The sequence below is a fragment of the Bubalus bubalis genome, chromosome 7, assembly GCF_019923935.1.
Source record: "Bubalus bubalis isolate 160015118507 breed Murrah chromosome 7, NDDB_SH_1, whole genome shotgun sequence".
NCBI classification, from domain to species: domain Eukaryota; kingdom Metazoa; phylum Chordata; class Mammalia; order Artiodactyla; family Bovidae; genus Bubalus; species Bubalus bubalis.
In genome coordinates this window covers 16489407-16515540 of record NC_059163.1, presented here as the reverse complement: position 1 = coordinate 16515540, position 26134 = coordinate 16489407, and the positions used below count along the sequence as shown (strand labels likewise).

General features: G+C 39.0%; 1 protein-coding gene across 13 annotated transcripts in view; it reads right to left on the bottom strand.

The window, feature by feature from the left end:
• MAPK10 (mitogen-activated protein kinase 10) overlaps positions 1-26134 on the bottom strand; it is a 626159-nt gene that overhangs the window by 153612 nt on the left and 446413 nt on the right. For all 13 annotated transcript variants that reach the window (XM_025289763.3, XM_025289759.3, XM_044945682.2 and 10 more), the window contains one exon: positions 6212-6381. In XM_025289763.3, the coding sequence (XP_025145548.1) occupies positions 6212-6381 (170 nt within the window). The remainder of the gene's footprint in view (positions 1-6211; positions 6382-26134) is intronic.

The window sequence follows — 26134 nt, the reverse complement described above, 5'->3', positions numbered from 1 at the left end:
TAAGTCTCTTCAGTCATTCCCAACTCTTTGCAACCCTACGTGGGACATTCAAAATATGCAAATCTGAGTTTTCATGAACAGAGGAAAGGTGTGGATTTTGCAATCATGTTGGGAATAAATGTGTTTTTGGTGTAGAGAAGTGGATGAACTCACCATTGACAAAAGGTAACAGAAAAAAAAATTAAATATAAGAAAGGTAGATAGGACAAATCTACAAAAGTAGATCTTCCAGAAAAACAGCACATCACAAACCCAAATTATAATAAGTAAACAGAGATAACTCAAAGTTAGGTTGAGGAAGAGGGACAAGGAAGAGCCAACTATATCCACAGAAGGGAATGTGCTGGAATTGTGTCTGTGCATGTGGTAGAATGGTATTGGAAGATGATGGACAGGAATACATTATCCCATTTCTGCCCCTTCATGTTTATCTTTGCTACTTTTATTTTCCTCTAATCTCAGGAAATTCCAAGGCTAATATTTTGGAATTCAGGTGTCCTTTTATTGACAAGTTTGCTGATAAAGCTATCGTTAATTTTACTGATTTTACTGGAGTAAAAATTGTACTCAAGGACATTTTATTTCCTGAAATTTGTTTCAATTACTATACTTAAGACCTTGTATGATTTCATTTCTGTACAAGGAGAAACAGAGGCCCAATGTATCCTATAAAGGGCTTCCCGGGTGGTTCAGGTGATAAAGAACCTGCCTGCAATGTATGAGACCCAGGTTCAATCCCTGGGTAGGGAAGATCTTCTGGAGAAGGGTATGCCTACCCACTCCAGTAGTCTTGCCTGGAGAATTCCATGGACAGAGGAGCCTGGTAGACTACAGTCCATGGGGTTGCAAAACCTTGGACATGACTGAGTGACTAACACTAGCAACTAGCTAATGCCCTATAAAAAATACTACCAAACTATTAGTTCTAGTAGATTTTCAAATGTTTCTGGGACAATCTGTTAACTTCTTGAGCAAAATGGTGCTTTGGGTCTATTTTTTAATCTTTAAAAATCTATTAACTTCCTCTTAATACTACTCCTGATTTTTGTGGTAGTTTTATTTGAAAGAAAGTGAAATGATTCCAATGAAGATTGTAGCATCCAAACTGAGGGTCTTGGGGAAATTTTCTCATGTTCTACAACTTTACATTTTAAAAAGGTATCCATGAATCATTCTACTTTCTCCATCTGCTATTTCTCCTACTTCACAGGAATTTTTGTTTCTGTTTTATTTTCTATTTTACTTTGAAAATTCTTCATGGATGCAGTGACCTCTTAAATGGGGTTCCTACTCTCCAAAGTGGCATCCAAACCACAGAGTAGAATGCAGAAGAAAACATAAACATGTAATCTAGAAAATAAATTAAACCTTGTGCTGCTACATTGCGTTAGTCGTGTCCGACTCTCTGCAATCCTATGGACCATAACTCACCAGGATGCCCTGTCCATGGTATTGTCCAGGCAAGAACACTGCAGCGGGTTGCCACGCCCTGCTCCAGAGGATCTTCCTGACCTAGGGATCGAACCCACATCTCCTGTGGTTCCTACATTCCAAGTGGATTTTTTACTGCTGAACCACAGGGAAGCCCAAATTAAGCCTTACTAATAATTAATAAACTGTGGAAAATTCTGAAAGAGATGGGAATACCAGACCACCTGACCTGGTCTGTGATTTGTTGTGGTGAAACCTATATGCAGGTCAGGAAACAACAGTTACAACTGGACATTGAACAACAGACTGGTTCCAAAAAGGAAAAGGAGTATGTAAAGGCTGTATATTGTCACCCTGCTTATTTAGCTTATATGCGGAGTACATCATGAGAAACACTGGGCTGGAGGAAGCACAAGCTGGAATCAAGATTGCTGGGAGGAATATCAATAACCTCAGATATGCAGATGACACCACCCTTATATAAGGCAGAAAGTGAAGAAGAACTAAAGAGCCTCTTGATGAAAGTGAAAGAGGAGAGTAAAAAAGTTGGCTTAAAGCTCAACATTCAAAAAACTAAGATCATGGCATCCGGTCCCATCACTTCATGGGAAATAGATGGGGAAACAGTGGAAACAGTGTCAGACTTTATTTTTGGGGGCTCCAAAATCACTGCAGATGGTGACTGCAGCCATGAAATTAAAAGACGCTTACTCCTTGGAAGGAAAGTTATGACCAACATAGACAGCATATTAAAAAAGCAGAGACATTACTTTGTCAACAAAGGTCCATCTAGTCAAAGCTATGATTTTTCCAGTAGTCATGTACGGATGTGAGTTGGACTATAAAGAAAGCTGAGCACTGAAGAACTGATGCTTTTGAACTGTGGTGTTGGAGAAGACTCTTGAGAGTCCCTTGGACTGCAAGAAGATCCAACCAGTCCATCAAGGAGATCAGTCCTGGATGTTCATTGGAAGGACTGATGTTGAAGCTGACGCTCCAATATTTTGGCCACGTGATACAAAGAGCTGACTCATTTGAAAAGACCCTGATACTGGGAAAGATTGAAGGCAGGAGGAAAAGGGGATGACAGAGGATGAGATGGTTGGATGGCATCACTGACTCAGTGGACATGAGTTTGGGTAAACTCTGGGAATTGGTGATGACAGGGAGGCCTGGAGTGCTGCAGTTCATGCAGTCACAAAGAGTCGGACATGACTAAGCAACTGAACTGAATAATTAATATTGGTCTCTCCCAAGCACATTTCATCCTCCTCACATTGGTCATATATAATCTAGGGTAAAAGATGCAACTTGGAAGGAAAAAGGGAATTTCACAGTTTGGGGACAGTTGACAAAGGCACTCTGAACTCCTTTGAAAATATAGTTCGGTGTGTCTGCTTTTTAGGAGATTTATAGCAATCGTCTTAATAGTAGAATATTATAATGTATCTATTAGTGTTAATGCCACAACAAATCACCAGAAACTTAGCTGCTCAAACAGCATAAATTTATTATCTTAACAGTTCTTCAGGTCAGAGGTCCTACATGAGTCTCACAGGGACAGTCAAGACGTCAGCAGGCTGAGTTCCTTTCTGGAGGTACGGTAGAACAATCTGTTTCCTTGCTCATTTGGGTATTGCTGGCAAATTTCAGCTCCTCATGGTTGTGTGACTGTGATCTCCATTGTCTTGCTAATTGGCAACTGAGGGCTATTCCCAGCTTCTAGAAGCTGCCCTACTCTTTGTTTCATGACACGTTTTCTCTGTCTTCAAAACCAGCAACAACAAGGCAAGCCCCTCTCATGTTTTGAATCCCTATTCCCTTCTCTCTCCTTGCATCTCTCTTATCCATTCTTCTGTCTTCCATTTCCATTTTTAAGAATTCATGTGATTACAATGGTCCCACCTTGATATTCTAGGATAATCAATCCCCCCATTTTAATGTCCCCTTCATCTTAAAGTTATATGGCAAAAGTTCCTTTTGCCAAATAAGATAACATACCAAGAATTCTGGGGATGATTTGAAGGACCATTATTCTGTCTACCACACTTTGAAATTGTTTTGTGCAACACAGAAGTTCACCTGCAACTTTGTGTGTGTGTGTGTGTGTGTGTGTGTGTGTGCTCAGTCACTCAGTTGTGTCCAGCTCTTTGTAACCTCATGGACAATAGCCTGCCAGGCTCCTCTGCCCATGGGACTTTCCAGGCAAGAATACTGAGCTGTTTGCTTTTCCAGGGAGTCTTCCTGATTCAGGGGTCGAACCCACACCTCTTACATCTCCTGCCTTGGTGGGTGATTCTTTACCACTGTGCCACCTGTGATATTTTGTGTCACAAAGATGTTGACCTGCAACCTTGCACCACAATAAATAAACATTAAAAATGAAAATTGACCTAGCTTTTAAAATATCTACACAATGAAGTTTTGGCCCATTATTTTAAAATGTTAAAATATTCCATCTTCAAACTGCAAAAACAGCGAATGATTGACATTGGCAAAGACTGAAATTCCCTGGGTGAATTTCAATAAAAACTTTGGTATATTTGATAAATGAGGTTTAAGCGCTAGTAAATGACTTAGTTGTATACCAGCCAGGCACTTCTGCCATTTGCATTGACTAACCAGTGTTCTTGCATGGAGAATCCCAGGGACGGGGAAGCCTGGTGGGCTGCCATCTATGGGGTCGCACAGAGTCAGACACGACTGAAGCGACTTAGCAGCAACAGCAGCAGCAAGCATTGAGAGTGAGCTTAAAATGAGTTGTCAACATGAAGTGAACTATTAAAACTTATATCCACATGAAAACTGCACACAAATGTTTAAAGCAGCTTTATTTATAATTGCCAAAACAAAAGCAACCAAGATGTCTTAAGAGTAGGTGAATGAATAAATAAACTATGGTACACCCAGACAATGCAATATTATTCACTGCTAAAAATAAATGAGCTTTCAATCCATAAAAAGACATGGCAGAAACTTAAGTGTATATTACTAAGTGAAAGACAATGAATAGCCAATCCAATATTCTGTTGGATTCCAACTATACATTCTGAAAAAGGCAAACTATGAAAACAGTAAAAAGATCAACTGTTGCCAGTGGTTGAGGATATAGAGAGAAATAAACAGGTGGAGTATATTGGATTGGCAGGGCAGTGGAAATACTCTATATGATACCATAAAAATGGATACATATCATTTTACATTTATCCAAAGCCATAGCATGTATGACACCAAGAGTGAACCCTGCTGCAAACTATGGGCTTTGGTGATTATGATGTGTGAGGTGTAGGTTCATCAGGTGTAATAAATGTACCACTCTTGTGAAGGATGTTGATACGGGGGATACTATGCTTGTGTATGAGCTAGGGATTTATGGGAAATATCTGAATCATCCTCTTGATTCTGCTGTGAACCTAAAAGTACTCTTAAAAAATAGTCTTAAAAATAAATTTTTTAAAAAGTGAAGTGAACCAGATTTTAGGATCATCTTATGAAATATGAAAAACATATATATATCAAATGAGAGGGGAAAAAGTATTTTTAAAACAAAATCGAGAGCTTCCCTGGTGGCTCTATGGTAAAGAATCCTCCTGTCGATTCAGAAGACACAGTTTCAATCCCTGATTAAGGAAGATCCCACATGCTGTGGAGCAGCTAAGCCTGTGTGCCACAACTATGGAGCCTATGCTCTAGAGCACGTGCTCCACAACAAGACGAGCCACACAGTGAGAAGCCCGCACGCCACTACTACAGAGCAGCCCCTACTCGCTGCAATGAGGGGAAAGCCTCTGTAGCAACAAAGACCCAGCACAGCCAAAAATAAATAACAAAATAAATAAAATTATTTTTAAAAAAACTTTTAAAATAATGTTTATTTCATCTTCATCTCATTCATCTCTTAAAAGGGATATTTGTATTTTTAAACAGATATCTCTACTATAGCTTTAATTTATACAACAAATAAATATATTGTTATAAGTAAATATCCCTTATAAATAAATATCAATATGCATGTATACTTATAATGCATGTCCTAAATTTTTACTTATAGCTGTGAGCCACAAAATTGAAAATTACACTAAGAATTTCACACTAAATATATTTGGTTGCTAAATTACAAGTTAAAACTACAAAATAAATGCTTACCAATCTGGTATCATCACTTTTGCAAGAGTTTTATAACCAGTAAGTTAGATCCTGAGTTGTCATCATTTCAATTTGCCACTCAAAATGTCACAAAAAGAATGGTTACCAAGGAGCCCAAATCTTTCCATTTTGGAAATACTCAACAAACATTTTTTTAATACCTCTTTTCTAATAGGCAACTGAATTTTAAACATTAAACTTTAAAAGTCACTGAAACATTTGAGATCTCATTTATACTTCTTCAGAATATAGAATTCTACTTCTACAGAGTAGAGAATTTTATTTTCTGGTTATCTGAACACATATTTCCTCATTTCTTGCTGTGAAAACATCCAAATAAGATTTTTGAAATGCTTTAGCAAAACCTCTGGTTTTCTTGGTTCCTCTATGGCTGTTGTGTAATGGATTTTTTTTTTTTTTTGACTAGGAAAAAGCTAGTCACAAGCAAAGATGTACATATTGTTAACCAATGGGTTGATAAATTTCTAATAATGTTCATAAATTTATTTTTCTTTGGTAGAATGGATATTTCCCATCTCAAGTCATACTGTTTATTTGTATACATGTGTTTGTGGCTAGTCAACATATACAGCTGTTTCCCTCTAAAAATAGAAGTTAAATCCATCCTACTTACCAGACTATTCCCTGAGCCCCAGAGCCAATAGGCTTTAGATTCTGGTAGCGTTTGAGAACCGTGAACGTTGAGTCTCCCACTTCCACGCTATAGAACTGGTTGTCAACTTTGCTTTTGCTCATGTTGTAATGTTTGGCAATATATGACACATCCACTTGTTTATCGAATCCCTGTGGAAAAGAACAACAAAAACATGAGACAAGTGAACATCCAGAATGGCAATGAGCTGCAGAGAAGCCTGTTCTTTCGATGATTACTAATACTGTGTCATCTGTGGTCATTCTATAAACCTGCATTTCACACAGGAAAAAATATCTATTAGCCCACACATGATAATCTGGAGTAAAAGAGCTTAGACATGGGCAAAGAAAAATTTGTTTTCAATGTTAAAACTATTTATGATAAAATATTCTTAGATCTGCCTCATCTTTTCTGAAATGTTTCACTGAAACCATTTATTTATGCAGCAAACACCTACCAAGCATATACTGGCCCCAGAGACTATGTTAGATATTAATAGGTCAAGGATGATCCCTGATCATCTGTTGTAACAGCCATATGAAGAAGAATAAAAGAATGTATTCAGGTCTTCCCTAGTGGTCCAGTGGCTAAGACTCTGTGCTCTCAGTGCAGGGGGCCCAGGTTCAATCCCTGGTCAGGGAACTGCTCTCAGATGCCACAACAAAGAGTTGGCATGCCACAAGTAAAGGTCTCACATGTCACAACTAAGACCTGGCACAGCCAAATAAATAAACTAAATTTTTAGAAAAAGAGCAATGAGGGCTAATTTGCCTTAAAAAAAAAAAAATTTTTAGAAAAAGAGCAATGAGGGCTAATTTGCCTTAAAAAAAAAAAAAAAGGTTGTATCTACATCCTTTTCTCAGAAAGAAATGAGATACAAAATAATGCATAGCTTTAATTTGGAAACTTTGATTTAAATACTGTTGACTTCTTTTGCTCTCAATAATACCAAAAGTGCTACTATCCTGCATTGAAAGATTTTAGTCGCTAACACTGTTCTAAAATACCACATGACAGCTTTTTTATTTATTTCAAGCTTAGATTTTAAGTATCTCAATTGCTATATCTTTCATTTATCATTAAGAGAAATTTTATTCATTATATTTAGCAATTGAAGAAATTGCTATTTTGAATCATGATTTACGAATATATATAATGTAAATATCCATTATCCATGATCATTGTTTATGCATAAACAATCTTACATTGCTTTCTATGACATTAAGTAGTTTGGATTCTGTAGTGAGAAGGGACGTTACAGAATATTATCCAGCTTCTTCCTTGTGGCACACATTGGTGGATGCCTACCCAAAAAGTCATTAGTTTCCTTCTTGCAGGTGTTGTTCAGGTTTTGAGCACACACATGCTCCATGGGTTCCTTCCAAGTTGCAGCACTTGACAACTGAACAGTCTAAACCAGTGGTTCTCTTTAGAGGTGGTGCCAACCCTTAGCAGGCATTTGGGAGACCTGTGGGCATGTTTTGGTGTCCACAATAACAGGAGATGTGGCTTACCAGCCAGTGCTACTGGTCTACGAGTGGGACACTCCCCACTCACAGTGAACGGGACATTCCCGCACAGTGAATAATTTTCTACGTACCTTACAATTTTTGAGCATGCCAAAGTTTTAACTAGTAAAAAATAAAACAAAACTGGTTTTACTGCTCTGAGCCCAGAATCTAAACTAAAGGTCTTTGTATGGTTTTAACATACACTGACCTCAGAAAATCTAATTCTCACATAATATGAAAGAAAAATTAAACCTTCTCGGGCTCTGAAATTCTAGCTGATAATAAAACCATTTCCCTAGACATTTAAAAAAATATTTTTAAATTGGAGAATAATTGCTTTACAATATTGTGTTGACTTCCACCATACATCAACATGAATCAGCCATAAGTATATATATGTCCCCTCCCACCCCATCCCACTCCTCTAAATTGTCACAGAGCACTGGCTGGAGCTCCCTGTTCCTGTACAAAACTTCCCACTAGTTACCTATTTTCCATATGGTCGTGTATATATGTCAATGCTACTCTCTCAATTTGTCCTGCCCTCTCCTTCCCCCGCTGGGTCTAAAATCTGTTCTCTATGTCTGTGTCTCTATTCCTGCCTTTTAAATAGTTTCATCTGTATCATTTTTCTAGACTCCATATACATAGCTTAATACACCAAATTTGTTTTTCTCCTTCTGACTTTCTTCACTCTGTTTAACAGGCTCTAGGTTCAGCCATCTCACTAGAACTGACTCAAATGCATTCCTTTTTGTGGCTGAGTAATATTCCATTGCATATATCCTTAGACATTTTGGCATTTCATTTCTAATTAAAAATTGAAATGGAAGTACAAACTAATTTACCTAGTATGCTCTCAGAAAAGGGGCAAGCAGCATCAATGATGCAAATGAAGAGAATACAATAGGGAACTGTGCAGACATGGTGGCAAAATCTACGAATCTAGTGCAAGAATCTTAAGACCTCAGACAGACTTGAGACCAGAATACTCGTGACAGAAGCAGTCTATGACTGGGATGCATATGCCAGAAACAATCCAGCACCAATGCACACAGACCTCAAAGAACAGAGTGGACTATATTAGGAATCTAGGTTGTTTGGACAGACTGAAAATTCAAGTCATTTACAAATACAGTGATGAAAGGTTTGAAATTCAGGAGGCAGTCTATGAAGCACAGAACAGAAAATTAAACAAGACTATTAAGAATCAGAGCATTTATCTCTGGGCTTTCTATTTTGTTCCATTGATCTATCTTTCTGTCTTTGTGCCAGTACCATACTGTCTTGATGACTGTGGCTTTGTAGTAGAGCCTGAAGTCAGGTAGGTTGATTCCTCTAGTTCCATTCTTCTTTCTCAAGATAGCTTTGGCTATTCAAGGTTTTTTGTATTTCCATACAAATTGTGAAATTATTTGTTCTAGCTGTGTGAAGAATACCGTTGGTAGCTTGATAGGGATTGCATTGAATCTATAAATTGCTTTGGGTATTATACTCATTTTCACTATATTGATTCTTCCAATCCATGAACATGGCATATTTCTCCATCTATTAGTGTCCTCTTTGATTTCTTTCACCAGTGTTTATAGTTTTCTATATATAGGTCTTTAGTTTCTTTAGGTAGATATATTCCTAAGTATTTTATTCTTTCTGTTGCAATGGTAAATGGAATTGTTTCCTTAATTTCTCTTTCTGTTTTCTCATTATTAGTGTATAGGAATGCAAGGGATTTCTGTGTGTTGATTTTATATCCTGCAACTTTATTATAATCATTGATAAATCCATGCACATATGGACACCTTATCTTTGACAAAGGAAGCAAGAATATACAATGGGGAAAAGACAATCTCTTTAACAAGTGGTGCTGGAAAAACTGGTCAACCACTTGTAAAAGAATGAATCTAGAGCACTTTCTAACACCATACACAAAAATAAACTCAAAATGGATTAAAGATCTAAACGTAAGACCAGAAACTATAAAACTCCTAGAGGAGAACATAGGCAAAACACTCTCCGACACACATCACAGCAGGATCCTCTGTGACCCACCTCCCAGAATATTGGAAATAAAAGCAAAAATAAACAAATGGGACCTAATTAAAATTAAAAGCTTCTGCACAACAAAGGAAACTATAAGCAAGGTGAAAAGACAGCCTTCAGAATGGGAGAAAATAATAGCAAATGAAGCAACTGACAAACAACTAATCTCAAAAATATACAAGCAACTCCTACAGCTCAATTCCAGAAAAACAAATGACCCAATCAAAAAATGGGCCAAAGAACTAAATAGACATTTCTCCAAAGAAGACATACAGATGGCTAACAAACACATGAAAAGATGCTCAACATCACTCATTATCAGAGAAATGCAAATCAAAACCACTATGAGGTACCATTTCACACCAGTCAGAATGGCTGCGATCCAAAAGTCTACAAGCAATAAATGCTGGAGAGGGTGTGGAGAAAAGGGAACCCTCTTACACTGTTGGTGGGAATGCAAACTAGTACAGCCACTATGGAGAACAGTGTGGAGATTCCTTAAAAAACTGGAAATAGAACTGCCTTATGATCCAGCAATCCCACTGCTGGGCATACACACTGAGGAAACCAGAAGGGAAAGAGACACGTGTACCCCAATGTTCATCGCAGCACTGTTTATAATAGCCAGGACATGGAAGCAACCTAGATGTCCATCAGCAGATGAATGGATAAGAAAGCAGTGGTACATATACACAATGGAGTATTACTCAGCCATTAAAAAGAATACATTTGAATCAGTTCTAATGAGGTGGATGAAACTGGAGCCTATTATACAGAGTGAAGTAAGCCAGAAAGAAAAACACCAATACAGTATACTAACACATATATATGGAATTTAGAAAGATGGTAACAATAACCCTGTATACGAGACAGCAAGAGGCACTGATGTATAGAACAATCTTTTGGCTCTGTGGGAGAGGGAAAGGGTGGGATGATTTGGGAGAATGGCATTGAAATACGTATAATATCATATATGAAACGAGTCACCAGTCCAGGTTCAATGCACGATACTGGATGCTTGGGGCTGGTGCACTGGGACGACCCAGAGGGATGGTATGGGGAGGGAGAAAGGAGGAGGGTTCAGGATGGGGAATACATGTATACCTGTGGCAGATTCATTTCGATATATGGCAAAACCAATAAAATATTGTAAAGTTTAAAAATAAAATTAAATTAAAAAAAAATAAAATAAAGTAAAAAAAAAAAAGAATCAGAGCATTGTAAGCCCATTCACGGAAGACTAAACAGTTTATAATTTAGACAGTGGGTGTGGACAATAACAGAAACAAGGACATTATAACAATCCTTTATTTCAACCACAGTATCAGGAACTGTTCTCCACATCTATAATCCATTTCTACTCTAGATTTTTTTTTTTTTTTTTTACATATTGGGAAAGTAACCCTAATAAAGTCATTTTCCTCTCAACTAGGAAAGGTTAAATAAATTGTAGTTAGACTAACAAATGAATTTCATCTATCAAGGTTGTACATGCATGCTATGTTACTTGAGTCATGTCCCACTCTTTGTGACACTATGCACCATAGCCCACCAGGCTTCTCTGTCCATGGGATTCTCCAGGCAAGAATACTGGAGCGGATTTCCATGCCCTCCTCCAGGGGATCTTCCTAGGGATCAAACCTGCCTCTCTTATGTCTCCTGCATTAGCACGTGGATTCTTTATCACTGAGCCACAGGGGAAGCGCCCCCCATCAAGATTAATTTGGGAAGAAATGCCTGACTTGCCATTTGGCATGTTCTGACTCTTCTTTACATTTTTTACTATTCTATTTCTGACCACCCACAAAATTCTTAGCACACACGAGTCTCATCAAACCTAAGTAATCTATTTTCTTCTTCCCCCATGTATTCTCTTCACCTCTGGAATGTCACTTATTCCAACTGCACTCCATGTGTGTAGTGATCCTCTGTAATGATCCTTTTGTTCCAGACCTCTGACACTGGAGACAGAACAAAAAGATAAGTCCCTGTCTAGATGAAGACAGTCAAAGAAGCAGGGAGTTAAAATATGGATGATGTAGCTTAGAGCAGAATAAAGAAAAGATGCTGGGAGCAAACAGAGTAGCGACTAATTGCCTGCCTACATTCATTACCATTAATTCATTCAACTACTACGTATAAAACAACCACAGATGCCAAGCCATGGTTTAAAATTGGTTATGTTGAAAAGAAGACTTGATTTGTGTTTTCTCTGGCTAACCTTATTCCCAGTCCTCCCCCTCTAACTGGTTCTCAGATGTGAATGTACGTCTGGACTACCTAGGGAGCTTGATCAAATACAAATCACTGACATAACACCTCAGAGATGTGAATTCAGGCCATCAGGATATGTCCTGAGGGTCGGGAGATTAGCAGGCAGTCCAGGTGGTTCTGATTTGAGGATCTGACTTTGAGAAAGGCAGCATTAGAACATCATTCTCACAGTGTGCTCCTTGGAGCATCCATATTGGCATCACCTGCAGACTTGTTTAGAAATGCGACAGCCTCACTCCCACCCCAATCCTATTGAATCAGAAACTTTGAGGTCCAACATTTTACTTTAATAAGCCCTGTAAGTGTTATGATGGATATTTAGAATCACACCCTGGAGTGAAGGACTGCTCGAAGCCTGTGAAACAGATCATACAGCTCTGCCTGAGATATTGGCAAAGTGAAACACTTACTACACAGCAGAAATAATATTTCTGCATCTACATCAGGGAACACACTCTATGTCTTTACATATTGCCAAATTCCATTGTCCATGGCAACCAGAATGCCTAGTTAGGACAAGGATTTATCCTATATCTTAGAGTCAAGTATTTGAAAGAGACCCTCTGCTCCAGACTCAAGGACTAACAAAATCTTGGTACTCAGACAGGTCACCAGCTGGCCAAGTACTATGTAATGGAGTATAGCATTTCATCCCAGCAATGGACCCACCTGAGAAGTACCCTGTAATTTTTCCCAGTGAGTGCCTGGAGCAGGACTTTTCACATGAAGGGGAAGTTATAAATGGACTTGGTGGTAGTTTGGTAAAATGTTTAAAACAATCACAGAGCTTGTAAGAGCAAAATTTTAGCTACAAAAGTATTCCTTGTCAAAAAGAAAAAAATAAAAGCAACTCAAACGAAATACCTAATGCCCTGACACATTTTCTAAAATAAAAATTACTCCGTGATCTTCTTTATCCATTTCAGAGAATATAATTTCTTACAATAAGATTGAAAATCATCATTGTGAAGTTTGTGAATTCACACACACACACACACACTCCTTCCTTAATTTCCATGCAGTCTCTCTTGTCATGATTATAAAGGTCAAATACAAACTCTTCTCTAAAAATGTGCCTATGAAAATATGCTATTAAGCACACTATAGAAACTATGATCAGTGATGAAGAGCTTTTTCACCAGTTGTATATTTTAATATATTCTTGGTTCATATCCCAGAACTAATGATTTGAACCCAAGAAGGGAAGAACCAAAAATTCATATTAGAAAGGCATGAGTGTATGTTCAGTCATATTTGACTCTTTGTGACCCCATGGACTGTAGCCCACAGGGCTCCTTGGTCCATGGGATTTCTCAGGCAAGAATACTGGAGTGTATTGCCATTTACTACTCCAGGGGATCTTCCTGAGCTAGGGATAGAACCCACATCCCCTGAGTCTCCTGCATTGGCAGGCAGATTCTTTAGCACTGCACCACCCAGAAAGCCCACTGGAAAGTCGGTTAAGGCCAATAGATTAAGGCAGAGATTCTGATGTTTTAATATAGATCAGAACTTCCTGAGAAGCTTATAAAACAGATTGCTGAGCTCCACCAAAAAGTTTCTGATTCAGTGGAACTAAGACAAGACCAAGAGTTTGTTTTCCTAACAAGCTTCACAAACTTCAAGAACCACTACTTTGAAGAACAGTAGATGTAAGAGATCTCACCACTCAAAAAGGGCTAGTTGGAGAGGCCAAAACTCAGAGAAATGCAGGTTAAACCAAGTAAACAAAGGATGTGGAAGTTAAAAATAATGCCAAGATGACTTTCCTTGGTACCAGCACCCCTATAACAGGCCTGGATGTCATATTCCCTAGGATATGTTCTGCTACCTCACAGGTGCAATATAGTGCCCAGTCAACTTTACCTCATTTATCTCATGGAAATAAACATTCCATGACCTATTTATATTAAATTTATATAAAACATGGGAGGAATGTATGAAATTCACAAGTATTCATACATGCTCATCAAAATGAAAAGTCTCTTTCCAGAGAAGAAGCTAAAATGTTGATGAAATTAATTATAAATAAGAAATATTACGTTAAAAATGATATATATCACAGTGGTAACATTTGGAGGTCAATACAGCTCAAAATAACTACAGGTTTAGAATAGTCTATTCTATTATTGGGTTAGGGTGGATGGATGTGAGAGTTGGACTGTGAAGAAGGCTGAGTGCTGAAGAATTGATGCTTTTGAACTGTGGTGTTGGAGAAAACTCTTGAGAGTCCCTTGGACGGCAAGGAGATCCAACCAGTCCATTCTGAAGGAGATCAGCCCTGGGATTTCTTTGGAAGGAATGATGCTAAAGCTGAAACTCCAGTACTTGGGCCACCTCATGCGAAGAGTTGACTCATTGGAAAAGACTCTGATGCTGGGAGGGATTGGGGGCAAGAGGAGAAGGGGACGACAGAGGATGAGATGGCGGGATGGCATCACTGACTCGATGGACATGAGTCTGAGTGAACTCCAGGAGTTGGTGATGGACAGGGAGGCCTGGCGTGCTGCGATTCAAGGGGTCGCAAAGAGTCGGACATGACTGAGCAACTGATCTGATCTGATTCTATTATTGACTCAAATTATTTTTTAAAGTATTTAACTCATTCTTTCACCAAATACTAATCTTATATTTAAATGACTTGACAATTTACTTGATACAGACATAATAGAATTTTCTTTGAAAAAATTCAAAACAAATTCATTTCCTCCCTGTCCCCCACCTGCCAAAAAAAAAATGTTTAAGCTAAATTAAAAGAAGACTTTTTTGTTACTAGCAGTTTGGTAGGCAGAAAGGAAATCTGAATAGAACCTCTTCTGTGAAAAGACTGCATATTACAGAGAACTATAAAAAAAGGGGGGGGGGCCTTGTTTCATGATTGCCCATCATCGGTTCAGTGGCTAGCACATTGCTTTGGAGTTTGCAAAGAAAAATGTCCCACGTTACTGATCCTATCTTGCAAATGTCCAAAGCCTTGGTTGCATTTTTCTCAAATTTAATAACCTGTATGCCATCCCCTCCCCATTTTCACTTGTGCATGGCTGGCCAATGTTACTGCCAGTCAGTTCCTGAGCAGGAAGCATTAAGGTTTAAGAATTTTTAGATGTTAAGTTTCTTTAGTTTCTCTTGAATGACATAACTGAAAAGATCATCAGGCCTGGGTTAATTCTGCACTTAATATCTGTAAAACCAAGCAATTTTATTGTTTCATTCATTTATTATTTATATTCTGTGTGGTTTCAAAAAGGATTTGTGCAGTTCACCATAAAAGATATAGAAACAATAAAACCATTAAATCCACTTTTAAGAGCAAATGTCAAATAAAGCAGGCTGAGAGATGATAGATTTACCAGAAGACTTAAGTTACGAATGCCTACTGTCTGGAACACAAAAGTTAGTGTCCTGCTTACAGCAAGCCAAAGAAAAGCATGACAACAACAAAACCACAGTGAGTGGCAAGTTCTGATTTGCTAATTTCATGAAGTATATCATACAATCAGATCAGATCAGATCAGTCGCTCAGTCGTGTCCGACTCTTTGCGACCCCATGAATCGCAGCACGCCAGGCCTCCCTGTCCATCACCAACTCCCGGAGTTCACTCAAACTCATGTCCATCGAGTCGGTGATGCCATCCCGCCATCTCATCCTCTGTCGTCCCCTTCTCCTCCTGCCCCCAATCCCTCCCAGCATCAGAGTCTTTTCCAATGAGCCAACTCTTCGCATGAGGTGGCCAAAGTACTGGAGTTTCAGCTTTAGCATCATTCCTTCCAAAGAAATCCCAGGGCTGATCTCCTTCAGAATGGACTGGTTGGATCTCCTTGCAGTCCAAGGGACTCTCAAGAGTCTTCTCCAACACCACAGTTCAAAAGCATCAATAGTTCATAGGAAAAGCAAAAGTTCTCCAGCACTCAACCCTAAGGGAAAAAATATTCAACAGTTCTTTATATAACCCTGGAATCAACAAATAGGCAGTAGATACAGCATTTTTTCATCAAAGACATAGAACTCTGCTCCATACAAGTCATATGATATCAGTCCTCAATAAGGCAGGGGGAGAAAGATGAACCAGCATTAATCACTTACCAAGTAAAGGTAAACTTCATATTCTGTTAGACACTATATTCAACACTAACAACAGGTGGGGGAAGTGGCATATAGAGTTGTTAATTGGCTCAAAGTCTTGATACTATTAATTACTAATAGTTGTACCAATTAGTATGAATTTAAGTTTGTCCAAATCCAAAACATGCAGTTTTCTTTTACTAAACTATTCATTTGTTCAGCTAAAATAACTTAGAACGGTGATGTCATTTTCTTAGGAAAAACTGAGCTGTATGAACAGAGCTTAAGAGAGATGAATGAGTAACACATCCTACTCTTTCATTGATCAATTGTCTCAGTCTGGAGTTTGAAGTTCATTGAACAGTTCAGGATTGAAGTAGACAGTCTTGTGTTGGTGATGGAAATCTGGATTTTCAGAGCTGCCCAGAAAATGTATTTGTTAAACACTTGAAGTGAAAGTGAAAGTCACTCAGTCATGTCCGACTCTTTGTGACCCCATGGACTGTACAGTCCATGGAATTCTCCAGGCCAGAATACTGGTGTGGGCAGCCTTTCCCTTCTCCAGGGGATCTTCCCAACCCAGAGATCAAACCCAGATCCCCTGCATTTCATGTGGATTCTTTACCTGCTGAGCCACAAGGGAAGCCCAAGAATACTGGAGTGGGTGTTAGATGCTTTGTGCCAGGCACTATTGAAGATGCTCTGGATGTGATGTCGAGCTAGCTCAACAGGATAGCCAAGATGAGTCCACTACAAAACACATCTCCAGAAAATGAACTGGTCAATCTGTTAGATAGTACTTTAGCATTGATATTTGGATACTGAAAACTATCTGCCAAAAGTGATGATTCTGCTTTTGACACAAGTGATAATGAGCTCTTTAGTCTTGTAGTTATGACCAATATATTGAATTGCTCATAATGTCCCTCCATGATTGAAATATAAAGTCAGCAGGAACAATGCCTGCTACTCTGTTTGTTATGCCAGAAAGGAATGTGTTGAATCCATTTAAAATCTGAATCACATAATCTACATATGAGTTTTAAAGGGTAGATTTGAGACAATATTTAATGACATTAAGGATGATTAAGGTTTCTGAAAAAGGAATTGTGGTTTTGGACAGTGAATTTTAAATCATTAAAACTAGGCTCAAAAACACCTTTATTAGTCAAAATAGGAACCATTATAATCAACATATTTCTGCCAACAAGAAATATGTTTGTTTATTCCTGCAGCATAAAAATCCTTGCTTTGGGATTCAATGAACTCTTAGAAAGCATTTTCTGCATCCTGCTGGTTATGGAAGCATTTTTCCTGCAAAAAGTTCTCAAGATGCTTGAAGAAGTGGTAGTCAGTTGGCAAGAGGTCAGGTGAATATGGTGGACGAGGCAAAACTTCAAAGCCCAATTCATTCAACTTTTGAAGCATTGGTTGTGTGACATGTGGTCGGGTGTCATTGTGGAGAACAATCAGGCCCTTTCTGTTGACCACTGCCAGCTGCAGGCATTGCAGTTTTTGGTGCATCTCATCGATTTGCTGAGCATCCTTCTCAGATGTAGTGGCTTCACCAAGATTCAGAAAGCTGTAGTGGATCGGATGGGCAGCAGACCACCAAACAGTGACCATGACCTTTTTGGGGAGGTGCAAGTTTGGCTTTGGGAAGTGCTTTCGAGCTTCTTCTTGGTCCAACCACTGAACTGGCCATTGCCAGTTGTCATATAAAATCCACTTTTAGTGGCATGTTACAATCTGATCAAGAAATGGTTCATTGCTTTTGCATAGGATAAGAAAAGATAACACTTCAAAAGAACAAATTTTTTGATTTTCAGTCAGCAAAGATTGAAGACAGGAGGAGAAGGGGATGACAGATAATGAGAGGGTTGGATGACTCACTGGATATGAGTTTGAGCAAACTCTCCAGGAGGTGGTGAAGGACAGGGAAGCCTGGAGTGCTGCAGTCCATGGGGTCACAAAAAAATCAGACATAACTTAGCGACTGAGCAACAACACGAGGCACCCACGTATTGAGGTTTTTCACCTTTTCAATTTGTTTTAAATGCTGAGCAACCATAGAACAGTCAACAGTGAGTTCTTCGGCAACTTCTTGTGTAGTTGTAAGGGGATCAGATTCAATGATCCTCTCAGTTGGTTGCTGTCACCTTCCGATGGCCAGCCAATGCACTCCTCATCTTCAAGGCTTTCATCTCTTTTGCAAAAGTTCTTAAAGTACCACTGAACTGTACTTTCATTAGCAGTTCTGGGCCAAATGCCTTATGGATGTTGCGAGTTGTCTTTGCTGCTGTATGACCCATTTTGAATCCGAATAAGAAAATCACTTGAATTTGCTTTTGGCCTAACATCATTCCCCTAGTTAAAAATAAATATAAAATAAACAGCAAGTAATAAGTCATTAGCAAAAAAAAAAAAAAGTGAAAAATGCACATTAAAATGATGTACAGAATAACATTTATTTAAGAATGCATTCCAGTATCTAACAGCAAAGTTTAACAATGTAAAAACAGAATTATTTTTGCATCAACCTAAATAGATTTTGTTCTGTCCTGAGCATATTTTCCCCATTCAACTTCTTGAAGTGTTTCCACTTTAAGAGGAAGACTGCAGTATGGAATCTATATCACTTTTATGCTGGTTGGCCCAGAGACTCTTACTCTGTGGAATCAATGGCTTGTTACAAATCAGTAATGCAGTAAAAACTCTTAAGACTTTTGTTTAATCACTATTTTCACTTACGTGAAAAAGTATATAACAGTAATCAATAACAGGACAGGCATGGCTTCTGCCTGCCTGTTCTTTGTATATAACGGAAGATAACTAATACTGCTTGAATACTTACTAAGTACCATGCTTATATTAGCACCAGATGCTGTGTTAGTGAAGTCGCTCAGTCGTGCCCGACTCTTTGCGACCCCATGGATAGTAGCCTGCACCAAGCTCCTCCGTCCATGGGATTTTCAAGGCAAGAGTACTGGAGTGGGTTGCCATTTCCTTCTCCAGGGAATCTTCCCAACCCAGGGATCGAACCCAGGTCTCTCACATTGTCGACAGACATTTTACCATCTGAGCCAAAAACACACAAAGACTTAAGTATTTTCATTTTGCACTTGAGAAATCCTAGACTGGGTACTTCAGCAAAGGGTAACAGTACAACTTTTATCTATGAATCATTACTGTGAGGCCTTGGGCAAGCTTTTAACAATCTTAGCCTTAGTCCTTTTATATGGAATGCCAGCAACATATGCATATCTTGGAAATAATGTAAGTTTCATTCCAGTTCACCATAATAAAAAAAAAAGAGAGAGAGTCACATGGACTTTCTGGCTTCCCAGTGCATATAAAAGTTGTGTTTACACTATACTGTAGTCTCTTAAGTATGCAATAGTATTGTGTCTAAACTCCAATGAGCATGAAGTGAATCATAGTCTTTCAGCTGGTGGAAGCTCTTGTCATGTCATTGGTGACTGCTGACTGATCAGGGTGGTGGCTGCTGAAGGTTGAGGGGCTGTGGAAATTTCTCAAAGTAAGACAACAATAAAGTTTGCCACATCAATGGACTTCCTTTCACAAATGATTTATTCGTAGCATACAGAGCAGTTTCATAACATTTAACCCACAGTAAAACTTCTTTCAAAATTGGAGTCAATCCTCTCAAACACTGCTGCTGCCTTATCAACTACGTTTACACTTCAGTTCAGTTGCTCAGTCGTGTCCGCCTCTTTGCCACCTCATTGCCGCAGCACACCAGGCTTCCCTGTCCATCACCAACTCCCGAAGTTTGTTCAAATTCATGTCAAGTCGGTGATGCCATCCAACCATCTCATCCTCTGTCGTCCCCTTCTCCTCCTGCCTTCAATCTTTCCCAGCATCAGGGTCTTTTCAAATGAGTCAGTTCTTCACATTAGGTGGCCAAAGTGCTGGATTTTCACCTTCAGGATCAGTCCTTTCAATGAATATTCACAAATGATTTCCTTTTGGATTGACTGGTTGGATCTCCTTGCAGTCCAAGGGACAATACCACAGTTCAAAAGCATCAATTCTTTGGCATTCATCATTGGTCCATCTCTCACATCCATACATGACTACTCAAAAAACCATAGCTTTGACTAGATGAACCTTTGTCGGCAAAGTAATGTTTCTGCTTTTTAACATGCTGTCTAGGTTGGTCATAGCTTTTCTTCCAAGGAGCAAGGGTCTTTTAATTTCATGGCTGCGGTCACCATCTGCAGTGATTTTGGAGCCCCTCCCCAAAATAAAGTCTGTCACTGTTTCCACTGTTTCCCCATCTATTTCCCATGAAGTGATGGAACCAGATGCCATGATCTTAGTTTTCTGAATGTTGAGTTTTAAGCCAGATTTTTCACTCTCCTCTTTCACTTTCATCAAGAGGCTCTTTAGTTCTCTGCTTTCTGCCATGAGGGTAGTGTCATCTGCATATCTGAGGTTATTAATATTTTTCCCAGCAATCTTGATTATAGCTTGTGCTTCATCCAGCCTGCCATTTCGCATGATATATTCTGCATATAATTTAAATAAGCAGAGTGACAATATACAACCTCAACATACTCCTTTCTCTGTTTGGAACCAGTCTGTTGTTCCATGCCCAGTTCTAACTGTTGCTCTGTGACCTACATACAGATTTCTCAGGAGGCAGGTCAGGTGGTCTGGTATTCCCATCACTTGAAGAATTTTCCACACTTTGCTGTGATCCACACAAAGACTTTGGCATAGCCAATAAAGCAGAAATAGAAGTTTTTCTAAAACTCTCTTGTTTTCTCCATGATCCAGTGGATGTTGGCAATTTGATCTCTGGTTCCTCTGCCTTTGTAAATCCAGCTTGAACATCTGAAAGTTCATGGTTCACGTACTATTGAAGTCTGTGTTGGAGAATTTTTAAGCATTTCTTTGTTAGCCTGTGAGATGAGTGCAATTGTGCGGTAGTTTGAGCATTCTTTGCCTTTGCCTTTCTTTGAGATTAGAATGAAAACTAACCTTTTCCAGTCCTGAGGCCACTGCTGAGTTTTCCAAATTTGCTGACATATTGAGTGCAGCACTTTCACAGCATCATCTTTCAGGATTTGAAATAGCTCAACTGGAATTCCAACACCTCCACTAGCTTTGTTAATAGTGATGCTTCCTAAGGCCCACTTGATTTTGTATTCCAGGATGTCTGACTCTAGACCAGGGATCACACCATTGTGGTTATCTGGGTCATGAATATCTTTTTTGTATAGTTCTTTTGTGTATTCTTGCCACCTCTTCTTAATATCTTCTGCTTCTGTTAGGTCCATGCCATTTCTGTCCTTTATTGCGCCCATCTTTGCATGAAATGTTCCCTTGGTATCACTGTTTTTCTTGAAAAGATATCTAGTCTTTCCCATTCTATTGTTTTCCTCTATTTCTTTGCATTGATTGTTGAGGAAGTCTTTCTTATCTCTCCTTGCTATTCTTTGGAACTCTGCATTCAAATGGGTGTATCTTTCTTTTTCTCCTTTGCCTTTCATTTCTTTTCTTTTCTCAGCTATTTGTAAGGCCTCCTCAGGCAACCATCTTGCCTTTTTGCATTTTTTTTTTCCCCTTGGGGATGGTCTTCATCCCTGCCTCCTGTACAATGTCATGAACCTCATTCCATAGTTCTTCGGGCATTCTATGTATCAGATCTAGTCTATTGAATCTATTTTTCACTTCTACTATATAATTGTAAGCAACTTGATTTAGGTCATACCTGAATGGCCTAGTGGTTTTCCCTACTTTCTTCAATTTAAGTGTGAATTTGGCAATAAGGAGTTCATGATCTGAGCCACAGTCAGCTCCCAGTCTTGTTTTTGCTAACTGTATAGAGCTTCTCCATCTTTGGCTGCAAATAATATAATCAATCTGATTTCATTATTGACCATCTGGTGATGTCCATGTACAGAGTCTTCTCTTCGGTTGCTGGAAAAGGGTGTTTGTTATGACCAGTGCATTCTCTTGACAAAACTCTATTAGCCTTTGCCTTGCTTCATTTTGTATTCCAAAGCCAAATTTGCCTGTTACTCCAGGTGTTTCTTGACTTCCCACCATTACATTCCATTCCCCTATAATGAAAAGGACATCTTTTGGGGGTTTAGTTCTAGAAGGTTTTATAGGTATTAGTAGAAGCATTCAACTTCACCTTCTTCAGCATTACTGGTTGGGGCATACACTTGGATTACTGAATGTAAACTATTTTTTACATTATATTCTAAATCCTTTGTTGCCATTTCAACACTCTTCAAAGAAAATCACCAGGAGTAGCTGCCTTCTCAAGAAACTACTTTTTTTGTTCATCCCTAAGAAGCAATTGCTCATCTGTTAAAGTTTTATCATGAGATGGTGGCAATTCAGTCACATCTTCAGGCTTCACTTCTAATTCTAGTTCTCCTGATTTTCCACTACAGGAATCTTCAGTTCTTCCCTCCACTGAAGTCTGAAACCGTTCAAAGTTATCCAGGAGGGTTAGAATCAACTTCCTCTAAACTCCTGTTTAATTGATATTCTGACCTTGTCCCATGAATCACAGATATTCTCAATGACAACTAGAATAATGAATCCTTTCCAGAAGATTTTAAATCTACTTTTCCCAGATCCACCAGAAAAATCACTGTTTATGGCAGCTCTGTCCTTTCAAAATGCCTTAAATAATAAGACTTGAAAGTGGAAATCATTCCTTGGTCCATGACCTCCAAAATGGATGCCGTGCTAGCAGGCATGAAAACATTAATTTCACTGTACATATCCATCAGAGCTCTTGGGTGCCAAGATGCCTTGTTAATGAGCAGTAATATGTCAAAAGGAATCTTTTTTTGAGCAGTAGGTCTCAACAGTGGGCTTAAATTATTTAGTAAACCCTATCATGAATAGATGTGCTGCCATGTAGGCTTTGTTTTTTCATATATAGAGCACAAGCAGAGTAGATTTAGCATCCTTCTTAAGGGCCCTAGGATTTCCAGAACGGTAAACAAGCATTGGTTTCAACTTAAAGTCACTGGGTATATTAACCCCTAACAAGACAGTTAGGCTGTCCTTTGAAGCTTTGAAGTCAGGCATTAATTTCTCCTCTATAGCTATGAAAATTGGCTTAAGACACAACGTTCAGAAAACTAAGATCATGGCATCTGGTCCCATCACATCATGGCAAATAGATGGGGAAATAGCAGAAACAGTGGCAGACTTTATTTTGGGGGGCTCCAAAATCACTGCAGATGGTGACTGCAGCCATGAAATTAAAAGACCCTTGCTCCTTGGAAGAAAAGCTATGACCAACCTAGACAGCATATTAAAAAACAGAGACATTACTTTGCCAACAAAGGTCTGTCTAGTCAAAGCTATGATTTTTTTTGAGTAGTCATGTATGGATGTGAGAGTTGGACTATAAAGAAAGCTGAGTGCCGAAGAACTGATGCTTTTGAACTGTAGTGTTGGAGAAGACTCTTGAAAGTCTCTTGGACTGCAAGGAGATCAAGCCAGTCAATCCAAAAGGAAATCATTCCTGAATATTCATTGGAAGGACTGATGCTGAAGCTGAAACTCCAATACTTTGGCCACCCTGATGTGAAGAACTGACTCCTTGGAAAAGACCCTGATGCTGGGAAAGATTGAAGGCAGGAGGAGAAGGGGATGACAGAGGATGAGATGGTTGGATGGCATCACCGACTTGATAGACATGAGTTTGAGCAAGCTTTGGGACTTGGTGATGGACAGGAAAGCCTGGCCTGCTGCAGTCCATGGGGTTGCAAAAAGTCGGACATGACTGAGCAACTGAACTGAATTGACTGACTCTTTGGCAGTTTCCTCATTTTTCTCAGCCTTCGTAGAATTGAAGGAACTTAAGATCTTGCTCTGGATTAGGTTTTGGCTTCAGGGAATGTTGTGGCTGGCTAAATCTTCTTTCCAGACCAGTAAAACTTCTTCCATACCAGAAATAAGGATGTTTCATTTTCTTATCATTCATGTGTTCACTGGAGTAGTGATTTTAATTTCCTTCAAGAACTTTTCTTTTGCATTCACAACTTGGCTAACTTTTTGGCAAAAGAGGCCTAACTTTTGGCTGATCTCAGCTTATAATGGCCTTCCCTCATAGCTCAGATGGTAAAGAATCCGCCTGCAATGCAGGAGACCCTGGCTTGATTCCTGGGTTGGGAAGATCCCCTGGAGAAGCGATAGGCTACCCAGTCCAGTATTGTTGGTCTTCCCTTGTGGCTCAGCTGGTAAAGAATCTGCCTGCAATGCAGGAGACCTGGGTTTGATCCCTAGGTTGGAAAGATCCCCTGGAAAAGAAAAAGGCTACCCATCCCAGTATTTTGACCTGGAGAATTCCATGGACTATACAGTCCATGGGGTCACAAAGAGTTGGACATGACTGAGCAATTTTCACTTTCACTTTCAGCTTATAATGACTTCCTCACCAAGCTTAATCATTTCTAGCTTTTAATTAAAAAGTGTCTCCAGACACTGCTATAAAATCAGTGTACGGCCAACAGGTTTCAGAATGGCCAGGTAATAAAATATTTTTCTATCATTTGTGGTGGAGACAGTCAGTTCTCTGTGGATACTCATGTGCTCTACTACATTTCCCAGCCTCCCTTGCAGTTCTATTGGGGCATTTCTGGCCAAGGGATTACAAACAGAAGTGGCAGGTGCCACCTAATGCATTTAGTAGGCGTCTTGAACTTTTTCAGAATGAGTTAGAGATGTATTGAGTATATAAATGTTTACCTTTAGAGAAGATAAACAAAAGAAGAGTTGAATAACATATTTCTGCTTAGTACTGGTTTTAGAACTCAGAATGAAAGTGGACATTACTCTTCTTAATCTACTGAAAAATTTCACCTTTGCTAAAATTTTAGCCTTTGAACCCCAACCTCAATAATAGCTTTGCAGAAGAGCAAAATTATCACTTCATATATATTTTTTGAAATCTTACACCAGAAGAGTAATGAAATTAAAATAGTGTATTTAAGGAATTGGGTTTCCCTGGTACTCAGATGGTAAAGAATCTACCTGCAATGCAAGAGCCCCAGGTTCAATCCCTGGGTTGGGAAGATCCCTGGAGAACAGAATATCTACCCCCTAATTAGTTGATATCTTAGGAACACTTATATAGATTAAAGTGGAATCCACAAATTGGTGCTTTTCTGACAGAGCATTAAAGTAATGCTCACCAGGCTTCAGCAGTACATGAACTGTGAACTTCCAGATGTTCAAACTGGTTTTAGAAAAGGCAGAGGAACCAGAGATCAAATTGCCAACATCCGCTGGATCATGGAAAAAGCAAGAGAGTTCCAGAAAAACATCTATTTCTGCTTTATTGACTATGTCAAAGCCTTTGACTGTGTGGATCACAATAAACTGTGGAAAATTCTGAAAGAGATGGGAATACCAGACCACCTGACCTGCCTCTTGAGAAACCTGTATGCAGGTCAGGAAGCAGCAGTTGGAACTGGACATGGAACAACAGACTGGTTCCAAAAAGGAAAAGGAGTTCGTCAAGGCTGTATATTATCACCCTGCTTATTTAACTTATATGCAGAGTACATCATGAGAAACGCTGGGCTGGAGAAAGCTCAAGATGGAATCAAGATTGCCAGGAGGAATATCAATAACTTCAGATATGCAGACGACACCGCCTTTATGGCAGAAAGTGAAGAAGAACTAAAGAGCCTCTTGATGAAAGTGAAAGAGGAGAGTGAAAAAGTTCGCTTAAAACTCAACATTCAGAAAACAAAGATCATGGCATCTGGGCACATCACTTCATGTAAATAGATGGGGAAACAGTGGCTGACTTCATTTTTTGGGGCTCCAAAGTCACTGCAGATGGTGACTGCAGCCATGAAATTGAAAGACACTTACTCCTTGGAAGGAAAGTTATGAACAACATATTAAAAAGCAGAGACATTACTTTGTCAACAAATGTCCATCTAGTCAAGGCTATGGTTTTTCCAGTGGTCATGTATGGATGTGAGAGTTGGACTATAAAGA